Source organism: Lissotriton vulgaris, chromosome 7 (genome assembly GCF_964263255.1).
Source record: "Lissotriton vulgaris chromosome 7, aLisVul1.2, whole genome shotgun sequence".
NCBI classification, from domain to species: Eukaryota; Metazoa; Chordata; class Amphibia; order Caudata; family Salamandridae; genus Lissotriton; species Lissotriton vulgaris.
This window is the reverse complement of record NC_141695.1, coordinates 320,120,718-320,136,950: the sequence shown is the minus strand read 5'-3', so window position 1 is coordinate 320,136,950 and position 16,233 is coordinate 320,120,718. Positions and strand designations below refer to the sequence as shown.

At 47.6% G+C, this 16,233-nt stretch overlaps 1 protein-coding gene across 1 annotated transcript in view; it reads left to right on the top strand.

Annotated features, from left to right (window-relative positions):
* TBC1D17 (TBC1 domain family member 17) overlaps positions 1 to 16,233 on the top strand; it is a 730,802-nt gene that overhangs the window by 301,467 nt on the left and 413,102 nt on the right. The window contains exon 8 of the mRNA XM_086930148.1: positions 13,666 to 13,797. Coding sequence (XP_086786274.1) covers positions 13,666 to 13,797 — 132 coding nt within the window. The remainder of the gene's footprint in view (positions 1 to 13,665; positions 13,798 to 16,233) is intronic.

Genomic DNA, 16,233 nt, shown 5'->3' with positions numbered 1-16,233 from the left:
ATGGCTATATACAAATCAGTCTGACCCTGTGCCTCATGGGAACAATCCAGCCCGAACTGCCAAGCCATGTCTTCCCTGGACCGGAAACAAGCTTCCGAGGACCGGTTTCTGGCATTCCAGCCGTCTTCAGCCCGGCTTGCTTGAATCCAGTGGCAAAGAGAGCAAGGGACTCACGTCTGAGCATACCCGGCCACACTTATGGCGGCCAAAAGCAGTACAAAAGGGGTGCTCCGTCCATCACCACCCCCTTTTGTACCACTTTTGGCCACCATAAGTGTGGCAGGGTATTCTCAGACGTGAGTCCCTTGCACACTTTGCCACTGGATTCAAGCAAGCCGGGCTGAAGACGGCTGGAATGCCAGAAACCTGTCCTCGGAAGCTTGTTTTTTTTTGTACCGGGTTGTAACATATGGCGGGAGTTGTGGTTACCGCTCAAGCACAGAGCATTGGGTCTTTATTCTTCCCCGCTTACTTGCCCACCCTAAAGGCATGGGACAAACTGGCACAGCGCAGGGGGTGGACTAATTTCCCCTACTCAATGACCCCTGTTGTTGATAACCTGGACTTTCCGCCAGGATGCACGTCTCCAGTCTTCCATCGCTGGTGAGAGGAAGGCTTCAAGAGGGTGGGCTCCCTCTTTGACCTGGATGGCCTGGTTCCATTTGCCCGGTTATGTACAGAGTACTTCCAGCTGCCGGAGTCTGACGCTTTCCACTATTCGCAGGTGGTTCATTGGGTGACCCAACCGGCCAATATTGCCTCTATGTCTCGGCCCTTAACGGCGTTTGAAAAATGGTTAGTTTGCAAGAAGGATGACCGCAGGATCGTCTCGGAGGTATATGCAATGATTCTGCGCTATCCTAAGAAGCACCGTATGAAAGCGCAAGTTCGCTGGGAAACAGAGCTAGGGCGTCCCTTGACGAGAAAGGAGTGGAAGCATATCTTCTATCGCGTACATCACACAGCTTCTAACATTGCGGGTACCGAGTCGGCCTACAAAGTACTATACCCCAGCGCGCGTCAAGGCATGGGATGTTACGAAGTCAGGCCTCTGCTGGCGGGGGTGTGGCCTTTCAGGGACACTGGTACCGTTGTTGTGGCATTACCCGAAGTTGGGGCGATATTGGAAAATGGTATTGGATGAGCTAGATGATGCATTTCAGATTACATTCCCCCAGATGCCTGAGCATGTGCTGTTGGGGCTTCCCCACCCCACGTTCTTTCCCTTGCACTCGCTGAGGGGTAGACAGCTTGTTTTAGCTTTGTTGGCTGCGAGGCAGGTTCTATTGGCGCAGTGGAGTTCCCTGGCCTTACCCGACCCTCTGGATTGGATTCAAAGGCTTTGGCACATTCTAGCCATGGAACGGCTCTCGCTGGTCATGAATGGAAAGGGCTCTGAATATGCAAAGCTATGGGGTCCGTTCTTACAACTCCTTTCTAAAGACCTACGAGAAGTGACGTGCCCGAAGTACCTACAAATCCTGCATCTTATTCCTTTAGAGCCTAAGGGGGCTACGACTGCTGTTTGAGTGGTGCTTGTAGATCTGGCGGGTCCTGGAGAGTGTAGGTGGTAGGCAGAAGCTGATGCGGAGCGGGGTGGGAAGGGGGTGGTTGAAGGGGGGCAGGGGGGTTGGGGGTCTTTGTTTTTCCTGTTTGTTCTTTTACGAAAGTGGTGGTTATAGCACAGGCGGGGCTGCTCTTTGAGCTCATTCATCTATGCGGGGTCACCCTACAGGGTGTAGGCCCAGATGCTGTGTCACTGCTGTGCGAGTACGCCCTGCCGGCAAGTTGATGTAGGCAGCTAGGCTGTGTACCAAGATGCTTCCCGCATAATAAAAATGATTGACTCTACATTGCAGCAAATGATGGAAACTTTCCACACATTGCTACCACTGCATCCTGCGAGTCAGCCACCTCAATCTACAATACTTGCTGTACCAGTCCCTCTTCCAACTGCCCTTGTGCCACATACACCCACCTCTTGCTTACCTCAAATGTTTTTTGGTGGCAAGGGTATTTTTAGGGTGTGTATGGTTTTCGGGGTTGGGGGTTAATAAGGTAAGAAATATGTGTATATATATCACCCTAAAAATACTCTTGCCACCCTAAATCCACACCCACCCTAAAAATACCCTTGCCACCCAAGAAACCACACCCCTACTAAACTCTAAAAATACCCTTGCCTTTCATAACCCCATACCTACCCTAAAATGACCCTTGCCTTGGTTTAAATTGTGTTTGACAACAGTGTGGAGCAACAGAAGTCCTTGAACTGTATATATGCAATATGGGTCTAAAGTGACTTGAAAAGACATGCTCTGTGGTGATAATCTGTTATGTATGCATGTTCACCAGAGATAATCAGATGGTTCAAACACATAGGCCCCCATGGGCATAATGATGAGATCATTACCAGGGCAGTGAACAGCAGCCCTCTAAAAATCTTGAGTTTAGTAGCTGGAGGTTGCATAATGTGCATTCTTTTATACTGAAATCATGAAAATAAGTGCAAGCCAAAATGGTACTGGAATTGCTAGACCTTGTCCGTGAGGCGGATCGAAGGTCACATTTGAGTGTGATGTACCGCTTCATGCAATCAGCTCAGCATCAAAGACACTTTATCTTTGTGTGCACAGAAAATTGATGCTGTTGAATGAATTACGTTTTTTATGTTGTGTTATATAAATAATTTTTTTTGTTATGCAATCGGAAGCATGACATTTTTCTTCTATTGCTATTGGTCACATGTTACTATTTAAATGAAAAGTCAATAGCTCTGTGTGTGTGATCAATGGTTTAGGCCGAAATAAATAACTTACAGAAAGGAATAATGGTATCTGCGCTTGGTACATAAGGGTTGTTTGGAAGACGGAAGGTGGGACATTCATACAGGGGTTCTAGCTTGCAATGTCTGTTCAGGTTTCCACCCTACGAGCTTACTTGGACACGTGACACCCTTCCCCAATGCTCAAAATATGAGGTATGTGCGGCATGCAAGATGGGAAACCATGTGCCAAGTTATGTTGGCCCAAATGCTGTATTGTATTGCTTGGCTGAACTCAATAAAAACAAATTTGATCAAAAAAAACATTGTGCCATATTGTCCAAATGGCATTTGTACATCAAATATATCTTATGGCCCTGATGAATCGACATGTTGTTTTGAAACACGTGTTGGCCGAGCAAAAATATCTCTGGATTGAAATAAAATGAAATAAAAATTATAATTGGACAATACATTCAATTATTGAGTTTGCACTAATTTTGGTTTAAAACCCCCAAATTAGACGGGGGTTGGCTTGGTCCAAACTGAGTTGGTATGGTGAGTAAAAGAATGCTGGTTTGGACTGCTCCCCCAAGCAGTTGCCAGTGATTAGACTTATTACAAGCAGCCTCCCATCACCTTTTGTCTTTTTTGTGTCTTACATTATGTTTAAAGTCAATGTGATATGATTACCTCATGATCCAACCTGTTTGTATCAAAGTGAAATACCATCTCTCACTATTGTTGTGGAAAACGTTTCTCCTTCTTAGAAGCTAAGCTAGGGAACGTTCTTCCCGTCTCGCTTCGACTCCAGCCGTCTCGGACCATCTTTAGGAAAGCTATTAGGACCAGGCTTTTCCTGCAAGGCTAGAGTTAGCTGTGTGCCTTGATCTTGTACCCAGCGCCAAGACGCCTCGGCATAAGTGCGCTCTATAAGTACCGACAGTCAGTCAGTCAGTCAGTCAGTCATTGTTCCTATTTGATGTTGTGAGAAATAATAACTCTTTAGCCTTCATTTAGCCTTCACTTATTCAGGTCAGGTGATCCGTCATCTGTTTGAGTTCACACAGTTTAGTGACCATGTTCATTGTTGCACTGCTTGATGTCCCCACAGATCTATGTTTCACTGATCCTTTTTTGCCACATATTGAGCCCCTTTGATAATCTGTCCACCTCTGGTTGAGGCCATGTGCTCCAATCTGTTGATTGTCTCTTTTCGAGGTCTTACTATCTGATTGTTTTTTTAATCCACAGTCTTTCGTTTTTAGGTCTCGCCTAGACGAAAGCAAAAGCGAAGCTTTTGCTGTCTATGCGAGACAACTTATGTTGCCACTTTTCTGGGAATATTGTGGACATCAGACTGTTACGAGCTTTTTCTGCTGTAGTCAGGCTGTCACGAGCTTCTCCTTTGGAGATTTAACCTCGTGAGCGCGCCCGAAAGCAAAAGCGAAGCTTTTGCTGTCTATGCGAGACAACTTATGTTGCCACTTTTCTGGGAATATTGTGGACATCAGACTGTTACGAGCTTTTTCTGCTGTAGTCAGGCTGTCACGAGCTTCTCCTTTGGAGATTTGACCTCGTGAGCGCGCCTTGACTGCATCTAATGGGCCGTGCGCTTCCTTTAGTCAGTTTCACTTTGACTTGCACTTTCAAAGTGAAATGAAACAATGTGTCTGGTGGTTGTTCATGTGGAGTGCCTTCTGACCTCGTGAGCGCGCCTTGACTGCATCTAATGTGTGTGGCTTTTTTTTTCAACGTGGCCCGGGCGCTTGCTTCAGTCAGTTTCGCTTTTAAGGTGCAGGCGTCAATGGGTCTGGTACTTGTTTTATTTCCATTTAATGCTCTTTGGAACAACAATTTTATATTACTTGTGTGTATTACCACTGGCCAGAATTTCAAAGACTTATATTCACGCAGGTGAAATAATACTATTGTGATTAGGGCCGATTTTTGGAGTCTGACCGTTCAGAGTGCAGAGTGGAGCTTCAGAGTGGAGCTTCAGAGTGGAGCTTCAGATTGGAGCTTCAGAGTGGAGCTTCAGAGTGCAGAGTGGAGCTTCAGAGTGCAGAGTGGAGCTTCAGAGTGGAGCTTCAGAGTGCAGAGTGGAGCTTCAGAGTGGAGCTTCAGAGTGGAGCTTCAGAGTGGAGCTTCAGAGTGGAGCTTCAGAGTGGAGCTACAGAGTGCAGAGTGGAGCTTCAGAGTGGAGCTTCAGAGTGCAGAGTGGAGCTTCAGAGTGGAGCTTCAGAGTGCAGAGTGGAGCTTCAGAGTGGAGCTTCAGAGTGCAGAGTGGAGCTTCAGAGTGGAGCTTCAGAGTGCAGAGTGGAGCTTCAGAGTGGAGCTTCAGAGTGGAGCTTCAGAGTGGAGCTTCAGAGTGGAGCTTCAGAGTGGAGCTTCAGAGTGGAGCTTCAGAGTGGAGCTTCAGAGTGCAGAGTGGAGCTTCCGAGTGGAGCTTCCGAGTGGAGCTTCCGAGTGGAGCTTCCGAGTGGAGCTTCAGAGTGCAGAGTGGAGCTTCCGAGTGGAGCTTCCGAGTGGAGCTTCAGAGTGCAGAGTGGAGCTTCAGAGTGGAGCTTCAGAGAGGAGCTTCAGAGTGCAGAGTGGAGCTTCAGAGTGGAGCTTCAGAGTGCAGAGTGGAGCTTCAGAGTGGAGCTTCAGAGTGCAGAGTGGAGCTTCAGAGTGGAGCTTCAGAGTGCAGAGTGGAGCTTCAGAGTGGAGCTTCAGAGTGCAGAGTGGAGCTTCAGAGTAGAGCTTCAGAGTGGAGCTTCAGAGTGCAGAGTGGAGCTTCAGAGTGGAGCTTCAGAGTGCAGAGTGGAGCTTCAGAGTAGAGCTTCAGAGTGCAGAGTGGAGCTTCAGAGTAGAGCTTCAGAGTGGAGCTTCAGAGTGCAGAGTGGAGCTTCAGAGTGGAGCTTCAGAGTGGAGCTCCAGAGTGCAGAGTGGAGCTTCAGAGTGGAGCTTCAGAGTGGAGCTCCAGAGTGGAGCTTCAGAGTGGAGCTTCAGAGTGGAGCTTCAGAGTGGAGCTTCAGAGTGGAGCTTCAGAGTGGAGCTTCAGAGTGCAGAGTGGAGCTTCAGAGTAGAGCTTCAGAGTGGAGCTTCAGAGTGCAGAGTGGAGCTTCAGAGTGGAGCTTCAGAGTGGAGCTCCAGAGTGCAGAGTGGAGCTTCAGAGTGGAGCTTCAGAGTGGAGCTTCAGAGTGGAGCTTCAGAGTGGAGCTTCAGAGTGGAGCTTCAGAGTGGAGCTTCAGAGTGGAGCTTCAGAGTGCAGAGTGGAGCTTCAGAGTGGAGCTTCAGAGTGGAGCTTCCGAGTGGAGCTTCCGAGTGGAGCTTCAGAGTGCAGAGTGGAGCTTCAGAGTGGAGCTTCAGAGTGCAGAGTGGAGCTTCAGAGTGGAGCTTCAGAGTGGAGCTTCCGAGTGGAGCTTCAGAGTGGAGCTTCAGAGTGGAGCTTCAGAGTGGAGCTTCAGAGTGGAGCTTCAGAGTGGAGCTACAGAGTGGAGCTACAGAGTGCAGAGTGGAGCTTCAGAGTGGAGCTTCAGAGTGCAGAGTGGAGCTTCAGAGTGGAGCTTCAGAGTGCAGAGTGGAGCTTCAGAGTGGAGCTTCAGAGTGCAGAGTGGAGCTTCAGAGTGGAGCTTCAGAGTGCAGAGTGGAGCTTCAGAGTGGAGCTTCAGAGTGGAGCTTCAGAGTGGAGCTTCAGAGTGGAGCTTCAGAGTGGAGCTTCAGAGTGGAGCTTCAGAGTGGAGCTTCAGAGTGGAGCTTCAGAGTGGAGCTTCAGAGTGCAGAGTGGAGCTTCAGAGTAGAGCTTCAGAGTGCAGAGTGGAGCTTCAGAGTAGAGCTTCAGAGTGGAGCTTCAGAGTGCAGAGTGGAGCTTCAGAGTGGAGCTTCAGAGTGGAGCTTCAGAGTGGAGCTTCAGAGTGGAGCTTCAGAGTGCAGCTTCAGAGTGCAGCTTCAGAGTGGAGCTACAGAGTGCAGAGTGGAGCTTCAGAGTGGAGCTTCAGAGTGCAGAGTGGAGCTTCAGAGTGGAGCTTCAGAGTGCAGAGTGGAGCTTCAGAGTGGAGCTTCAGAGTGCAGCTTCAGAGTGCAGCTTCAGAGTGGAGCTACAGAGTGCAGAGTGGAGCTTCAGAGTGGAGCTTCAGAGTGCAGAGTGGAGCTTCAGAGTGGAGCTTCAGAGTGCAGAGTGGAGCTTCAGAGTGGAGCTTCAGAGTGCAGAGTGGAGCTTCAGAGTGGAGCTTCAGAGTGCAGAGTGGAGCTTCAGAGTGCAGAGTGGAGCTTCAGAGTGGAGCTTCAGAGTGGAGCTTCAGAGTGGAGCTTCAGAAAGGAGCTTCAGAGTGCAGAGTGGAGCTTCAGAGTGGAGCTTCAGAGTGGAGCTTCAGAGTGGAGCTTCAGAGTGGAGCTTCAGAGTGGAGCTTCAGAGTGGAGCTTCGGAGTGGAGCTTCGGAGTGGAGCTTCGGAGTGGAGCTTCAGAGTGGAGCTTCAGAGTGGAGCTTCAGAGTGCAGAGTGGAGCTTCAGAGTGGAGCTTCAGAGTGGAGCTTCAGAGTGGAGCTTCAGAGTGCAGAGTGGAGCTTCAGAGTGGAGCTTCAGAGTGGAGCTTCAGAGTGGAGCTTCAGAGTGGAGCTTCAGAGTGGAGCTTCCGAGTGGAGCTTCCGAGTGGAGCTTCAGAGTGGAGCTTCAGAGTGGAGCTTCAGAGTGGAGCTTCAGAGTGCAGAGTGGAGCTTCAGAGTGGAGCTTCCGAGTGGATCTTCAGAGTGGAGCTTCCGAGTGGAGCTTCCGAGTGGAGCTTCCGAGTGGAGCTTCAGAGTGGAGCTTCAGAGTGGAGCTTCAGAGTGCAGAGTGGAGCTTCAGAGTGGAGCTTCAGAGTGGAGCTTCAGAGTGGAGCTTCAGAGTGGAGCTTCAGAGTGGAGCTTCAGAGTGCAGAGTGGAGCTTCAGAGTGGAGCTTCAGAGTGGAGCTTCAGAGTGGAGCTTCAGAGTGCAGCTTCAGAGTGCAGCTTCAGAGTGGAGCTTCAGAGTGCAGCTTCAGAGTGGAGCTTCAGAGTGGAGCTACAGAGTGCAGAGTGGAGCTTCAGAGTGGAGCTTCAGAGTGCAGAGTGGAGCTTCAGAGTGGAGCTTCAGAGTGCAGAGTGGAGCTTCAGAGTGGAGCTTCAGAGTGCAGAGTGGAGCTTCAGAGTGCAGCTTCAGAGTGCAGCTTCAGAGTGCAGCTTCAGAGTGCAGCTTCAGAGTGGAGCTTCAGAGTGCAGAGTGGAGCTTCAGAGTGGAGCTTCAGAGTGGAGCTTCAGAGTGGAGCTTCAGAGTGGAGCTTCAGAGTGCAGCTTCAGAGTGGAGCTTCAGAGTGCAGCTTCAGAGTGGAGCTACAGAGTGCAGAGTGGAGCTTCAGAGTGGAGCTTCAGAGTGCAGAGTGGAGCTTCAGAGTGGAGCTTCAGAGTGCAGAGTGGAGCTTCAGAGTGGAGCTTCAGAGTGCAGAGTGGAGCTTCAGAGTGCAGCTTCAGAGTGCAGCTTCAGAGTGCAGCTTCAGAGTGCAGCTTCAGAGTGGAGCTTCAGAGTGGAGCTTCAGAGTGGAGCTTCAGAGTGCAGAGTGGAGCTTCAGAGTGGAGCTTCAGAGTGCAGAGTGGAGCTTCAGAGTGGAGCTTCAGAGTGCAGAGTGGAGCTTCAGAGTGGAGCTTCAGAGTGGAGCTTCAGAGTGGAGCTTCCGAGTGGAGCTTCCGAGTGGAGCTTCCGAGTGGAGCTTCAGAGTGCAGAGTGGAGCTTCAGAGAGGAGCTTCAGAGTGCAGAGTGGAGCTTCAGAGTGGAGCTTCCGAGTGGAGCTTCAGAGTGCAGAGTGGAGCTTCAGAGTGGAGCTTCCGAGTGGAGCTTCAGAGTGCAGAGTGGAGCTTCAGAGTGGAGCTTCCGAGTGGAGCTTCCGAGTGCAGAGTGGAGCTTCAGAGTGCAGAGTGGAGCTTCCGAGTGGAGCTTCCGAGTGGAGCTTCCGAGTGGAGCTTCCGAGTGGAGCTTCAGAGTGGAGCTTCAGAGTGGAGCTTCAGAGTGCAGAGTGGAGCTTCAGAGTGGAGCTTCAGAGTGCAGAGTGGAGCTTCCGAGTGGAGCTTCAGAGTGCAGAGTGGAGCTTCAGAGTGGAGCTTCCGAGTGGAGCTTCAGAGTGCAGAGTGGAGCTTCAGAGTGGAGCTTCAGAGTGGAGCTTCAGAGTGGAGCTTCAGAGTGGAGCTTCCGAGTGCAGAGTGGAGCTTCAGAGTGGAGCTTCAGAGTGCAGAGTGGAGCTTCAGAGTGGAGCTTCAGAGTGGAGCTTCAGAGTGGAGCTTCCGAGTGGAGCTTCAGAGTGCAGAGTGGAGCTTCCGAGTGGAGCTTCAGAGTGGAGCTTCAGAGTGGAGCTTCAGAGTGGAGCTTCAGAGTGCAGAGTGGAGCTTCAGAGTAGAGCTTCAGAGTGGAGCTTCAGAGTGCAGAGTGGAGCTTCAGAGTGCAGAGTGGAGCTTCAGAGTAGAGCTTCAGAGTGGAGCTTCAGAGTGCAGAGTGGAGCTTCAGAGTAGAGCTTCAGAGTGGAGCTTCAGAGTGCAGAGTGGAGCTTCAGAGTGGAGCTTCAGAGTGCAGAGTGGAGCTTCAGAGTGGAGCTTCCGAGTGCAGAGTGGAGCTTCAGAGTGGAGCTTCAGAGTGCAGAGTGAAGCTTCAGAGTGGAGCTTCAGAGTGGAGCTTCAGAGTGGAGCTTCCGAGTGGAGCTTCAGAGTGCAGAGTGGAGCTTCCGAGTGGAGCTTCAGAGTGGAGCTTCAGAGTGGAGCTTCAGAGTGGAGCTTCAGAGTGCAGAGTGGAGCTTCAGAGTGGAGCTTCAGAGTGCAGAGTGGAGCTTCAGAGTGGAGCTTCAGAGTGCAGAGTGGAGCTTCAGAGTAGAGCTTCAGAGTGGAGCTTCAGAGTGCAGAGTGGAGCTTCAGAGTAGAGCTTCAGAGTGGAGCTTCAGAGTGCAGAGTGGAGCTTCAGAGTAGAGCTTCAGAGTGCAGAGTGGAGCTTCAGAGTAGAGCTTCAGAGTGCAGAGTGGAGCTTCAGAGTGGAGCTTCAGAGTGGAGCTTCAGAGTGGAGCTTCAGAGTGGAGCTTCAGAGTGGAGCTTCAGAGTGGAGCTTCAGAGTGCCGAGTGGAGCTTCAGAGTGGAGCTTCAGAGTGCAGAGTGGAGCTTCAGAGTAGAGCTTCAGAGTGGAGCTTCAGAGTGCAGAGTGGAGCTTCAGAGTGCAGAGTAGAGCTTCAGAGTAGAGCTTCAGAGTGGAGCTTCAGAGTGCAGAGTGGAGCTTCAGAGTAGAGCTTCAGAGTGGAGCTTCAGAGTGCAGAGTGGAGCTTCAGAGTGGAGCTTCCGAGTGGAGCTTCAGAGTGGAGCTTCAGAGTGGAGCTTCAGAGTGGAGCTTCAGAGTGGAGCTTCAGAGTGGAGCTTCAGAGTGGAGCTTCAGAGTGCAGAGTGGAGCTTCAGAGTGCAGAGTGGAGCTTCAGAGTGGAGCTTCAGAGTGGAGCTTCAGAGTGGAGCTTCAGAGTGGAGCTTCAGAGTGGAGCTTCAGAGTGGAGCTTCAGAGTGGAGCTTCAGAGTGCAGAGTGGAGCTTCAGAGTGGAGCTTCAGAGTGCAGAGTGGAGCTTCAGAGTGGAGCTTCAGAGTGCAGAGTGGAGCTTCAGAGTGCAGAGTGGAGCTTCAGAGTGGAGCTTCAGAGTGCAGAGTGGAGCTTCCGGATGCAGAGTGGAGCTTCCGGATGCAGAGTGGAGCTTCCGGATGCAGAGTGGAGCTTCAGAGTGTCAAGAGCAATGCCAATAGCTCTAACTTTAACAAAGGCAAAACCATTGCATTGTAAATGCTTGTTATTTTACCGAATCACATGCTCATGCTGCTGCCTGGTTTGTCTACATGCACACAGGCAGAATCACTCGGTACAAAATGGCTCCTGTTCACTCGTCAGTACGGTCTTGCGCCGCCCCACCTTCCCCCTGCCAAATACATTCATTCCAAATACTGCTTATTTTCATATCAGACTGACTTCTCACATCTGGGATAGCAGGGGCACCTTCCACAGTGATTAGTGCTTCACAAAAAATAATTCTTGGCTAGCGCTCAGAAGCCTTGAAGCTTTGATTGAATGACACTGCAGTTTGATGCCCCGCTCGTTTTTTGATGCTATGCGTTCCAGACACTGATTTTATTAAGACTCACTTGGAGCTCTAAACTGTCACTTGATCTTTCTTTGGGTCATTTCGTTTGCCCGGAAGGACTAACATATCTGTGAAACCCTCTTCTTTTATAGTTTGAGCATCGTCTTCGTTTAGCAGGATAACATTATACATTTGAAAATACAAATATCCGGGAAGAGCAGAGAGCAAATCTCCGCGATGTTGGGCATTCTCCTATCATAAAGGCAGCGTGTTGGTGGGACCTGTGGCATCTAACGCATCATTTAACCCTATATGCGTGGGCACCTACCACAATAATGTATAGGATGAGTTTGTTCCGTTCCCGTTTTTAATTTGATGTAAAACTCAAATCACTGCACACTCTCTACTACACACTCTCTACTACACACTCTCTACTACAGTCACTACTCTCTACTACACACTCCCTACTACAGTCACTACTCTCTACTACACATTCTGCTACACACTCTCTACTACAGTCACTACTCTCTGCTACGCACTCTACTCTCTACTACACTCTACTACACACTCTCTACTACACACTCTACTACACACTCTCTACTACAGTCACTACTCTCTGCTACGCACTCTACTCTCTACTACACACTCTACTACACACTCTCTACTACACACTCTACTACACACTCTCTACTACAGTCGCTACTCTCTACTACACACTGTACTACACACTCTACTACAGTCACTACTCTCTACTACACACTACTACACACTCTCTACTACAGTCACTACTCTCTACTACACACTCACTACACACTCACTACTACAGCCACTACTCTCTTCGACACACTCTATACTAGACACTCTCTACTACACACTATCTACTACAGTCACTACTCTCTACTACACACTGTACTTCACACTCTACTACAGTCACTACTCTCTACTACACACTACTACACACTCTCTACTACAGTCACTACTCTCTACTACACACTCTACTACACACTCTACTACACACTCTACTACACACTCACTACACACTCACTACTACAGCCACTACTCTCTTCGACACACTCTATACTAGACACTCTCTACAACACACTATCTACTACAGTCACTACTTACTACACTCTCTACTACACTCTCTACTACACTCTCTACTACACACTCTACTACACACTCTACTACACACTCTACTACACACTACTACACACTCTACATTACACACTCTACATTACACACTCTACATTACACACTCTACATTACACACTCTCTACTACACACTCTCTACTACACACTCTCTACTACACACTCTACACTACACACTCTACTACACTCTACTACGCACACTGCTACACACACGCTCTACTACACACTCTACTACACACCCTCTACTACTCTCTACTACTCTACTACACATTCTCTACTACTCTACTACACACTCACTACTTTCTACTACACTCTACTACAGACTCTCCACTCTCTACTCCACACTCTCTACTCCACACTCTCTACCTCAATCTCTCTACCTCAATCTCTCTAATTCAATCTCTCTACCTCAATCTCTCTACTTCAATCTCTCTACTTCAATCTCTCTACTTCAATCTCTCTACTTCACATTCTGTATTACACACTCTCTACTACACACTCACTACTCTCTAGTACACACTCTCTACTACACACTCTACTACACTCCCTACTACACATTCGCCTACACACTCTACTACACACTCTACTACACACTCACCACTCTACTACACACTCACCACTCTACTACACACTCACTAGTCTCTACTGCTCACTCTCTACTACAAACTCTCTACTACACACTCTCTACTACACACTCTCTACTACACACTCTCTACTACACACTCACTACTCTCTACTACACACTCACTACTCTCTACTACACACTCACTACTCTCTACTACACACTCTACTACTCACTTACTACTGTCTACTCACTCTCTACTACTCACTACTACTCTCTCTACTACTCACTACTACTCTCTCTACTACTCTCTCTACTACTCACTCTCTACTACTCACTCTCTACTGCTCATGACAATGCCATTTATTTATCTGTTTCCAAAACCAACACATAAATAAAACATTTGTCATTTACAATGCCAAAAGCGCTAACTTTTGCAAAGGCGAGACCGTTGCATTGTAAATGCTTGTTTGAGTTTTAGCTGATGTAACATCAATTAAAAATAATAGCGACTTATGTGACTCAGAAAACAACGTGCTTGTTTCTATAAAAAAGACAGCAGGAAAATTACATTGGTTGTGATACCTCTGATAAGATACTTATAAACACACGCCAGTAAATAGATATGTAGACTGATGGAGCTGAGCTTCACCTTCCCCTAGGACCCCATTGTGAGAGCCCTTGAACCTCTCGGTGAAGGCCATCCCTACAAATATTCCTAAATCATGATCTGTGCTTCCTGGAATGCTTGACATTTCTATCCCACCTTGTTGAGTCCAGTGCCCTAACTTCGTAACCTCTCTCTCCTACAGCGTAGGGGATACAAATGGTCACTTAGCTGGAGGTGCTGAATCTGGTTGCATGCTTTGTTGTATCCTGATTCCGAAATGTATATATTTGTCTTATCGACTGTATTGGCACTTTTGTATGGGACTGGTTCCAGGCCTTGGTATGCTGTCGTTAGACGTGGGATGAGACGCAGCACATTTCTTATATCGGAGCCTGTCTTTTAAACCATCAGTGCACTGTTACATGCCACTTAGACTCAACTTGAGGTCCTGACTGACACATGCCATGTACTACAGTCTCCTGTTATGTGTTGTAGCAAGCCGAACTGGGCGAACGGCCTCATGTGCAGCGGCAGAAGCCAGTGACCGAGAAGGAGTGGGAGCAGCACTTGGACCCTGAAGGCAGAGTGAGGGACGTGGATGAGCTAAAGAAGAAAATATTTAGAGGGGTAAGTACTATCCATAATGTGTTGTTCAAAAATATAACATAGGGGTTCATTGTGCTGCTCAAGAACTAGGAGGAGTTGCTTATTACTACGGTGCCAAAGAGCTGTGGTCGCTGCTAGGAATGAGCTACTTAAGAAATGATTGTGGCTGTTTTGGAATGTGTTTCTTTGAAATGAATATAGCTGTCCAGGATTTTGCTCAGGTGAGAATTTACTCGCTAATACGTATCCCTAATTGTCCCCAGTTGCTGGGCTGAGAGAATAGGCTGCTGATCAGTAGAGTTTGGTTGCATAAGAATATGCTGTTTACAAGTTGAGAGTAGTTGCTTGACAATGCACATCTCTTAGACTGAAATAGATGGTCAGGAAATGTTCCCAAAGGCATAAAAGCACATACATTTTTAAGAGCAGCCTTGGAGACACTGTGGGTAGCTTACTTTAAAATGTTAAAAGCTCGCTTGTCTCACAAAATAAAGATTCTGCACCTTAGGTAAAGGAATATTTGCCAGATCCTATACTAAAGGTGTAGGGTAGAGCACAGCTATTTAAACTGAAAGGTAAGTGTGGTTTTCGTGCCTCCGGAGCTCTCTCCCCGTCTGGAGAGATATGTTTGCAACCTATGATAGCAGCTATACCTGGCTCGGTATAGCTGTCCCTCCGGGCACCGATTTGTGCTGACACAGCTCTGAGTTTCCTGTTATTTAAGTATTAAGTTCATTCGGGGTCAATGTTTCAAAATAAAATGGTTACTCCTTATTCTTGTATATTTCATTTATTTTTCATGAAATTATTTTTCGCAAAAATCGTTTTCCATTATTTCACATGAAATCCAATGCATTTCGGCAGTATCATTCTGCCTTCATCAGGGAAATAGTAAATCTACAAATTAAAATTAAAAAAACACAGTTTTAATCCATTTGTTTGTATGGTTTATACCATCTCTTATACTAAACATTTCAAGGTTTACCAGCATTTCATAATAACTGAATAGACGAGCTATTTGTATGAACTCATTTAAATTCTCCTTAGCGTTATAGGAATCGTTCTAACTTGATGTATGCTATGTCGAACGGTGTTTAGTTCAATGTTCGCAATTGCTGGCGGCGCTTTGTTACAAAGTATCTAAAATTGCCGGCTGTTGCTTTCTGCCGTCCGTGCTGTGCTTCGTTACAAAGTGTCTAAAAAAGCCTCGCGTTACGCGCTGGCGGGATCTTCTCACACCGTACTGAGAGTTATGATACGTAAATAAACTACTGCTAAGCAGAATATCATGGCTATAATAATGAAAGTTTTACGCGCTTAATCGCCTAAGTTAGTAGTCTGCTTACTTTCTCGGCGTTTCTGTTGCTCGCGCCATTCCTCTGCGGACTGCTTGAGGTTACTTCCGGTATTGCGCCCCTGGCGCCTGCGCTCTGTTATGCTCGCTCTGATCCGTTTTTTTTAAATACTGGTTTTGTTTCCCTAGCTTTATTAGTGTTTCTAGTTTAGGGGATCTACGCCAGTGCTCGTTGCCACTATGTTAAAGTGCCGCAACTGTGCTTGCACTATGCAAATATACTCAACAGTTACCTATACTTTTAAGAATGTTTTGCTCAATATAGGTAATTCAAATGTTTATAAATAGCAAAGAAATTCTGTTCTTTCGTTGAGTCCCCCGGGCTTCAAACTGCCCAGGTTGTAAATCCAGTAATTCTCCTGTTTTAACAGCTTGGTTTTATTCATGGATCCATCCAATTTAGGCAGTGTTTCGAGTACGCATACTCTTAATTGGCTGACATTGTGTTGCTTTTGTGTGAAATGTTCCGCCACACTGGTTTTCTGGGATTTGAGTCTGATGGTGCTCTTATGTTCATTTATGCGGACTTTAAGTTTTCGTTCGGTATGTCCTACGTGAACGTCTCCACAAGGACATTTGATCATGTAGATTAAATTGCTTGAATCACATGTTGCGTTCACTTTTAATGGTATGGGGTGTCCCCTTTGTGGATGTGTTATGCTTGCTCCTTTGATGATGTTGTTACATGTATTGCAGTTATAACACGGGACGGTGCCCCGAAATGATTTTACAGTGTGCTTCTCTTCCTGTGGTTTTAAAAAATCCGCTAAATTTTTTGCACGGGTATGTGCAAAGATTGGTTCCTCTGAAAAAATTCCTTTAAAGTCTGGTTCCATTGTGAGCATTGGCCAATGCTTCTTGATTATTTGTTTAAATTGAGTGCTGACTGTAGAGAATTTACTGACGCATGTTATGCGATTGCTGGATGTGGATGTTTTCCGGACTAATAACTCTTGTCTGGATTTCTGTTGAGCTCGTATTGCTGCAGTTTGAGTGATGTCTGGAGGATATCCCCTTTCGATGAATCTTTGTTTCATTTCGTTCATTTGTTCTTTACATTTGGAAGCTTCTGAGACCACTCTCTTCACCCGTAGCATCTGAGA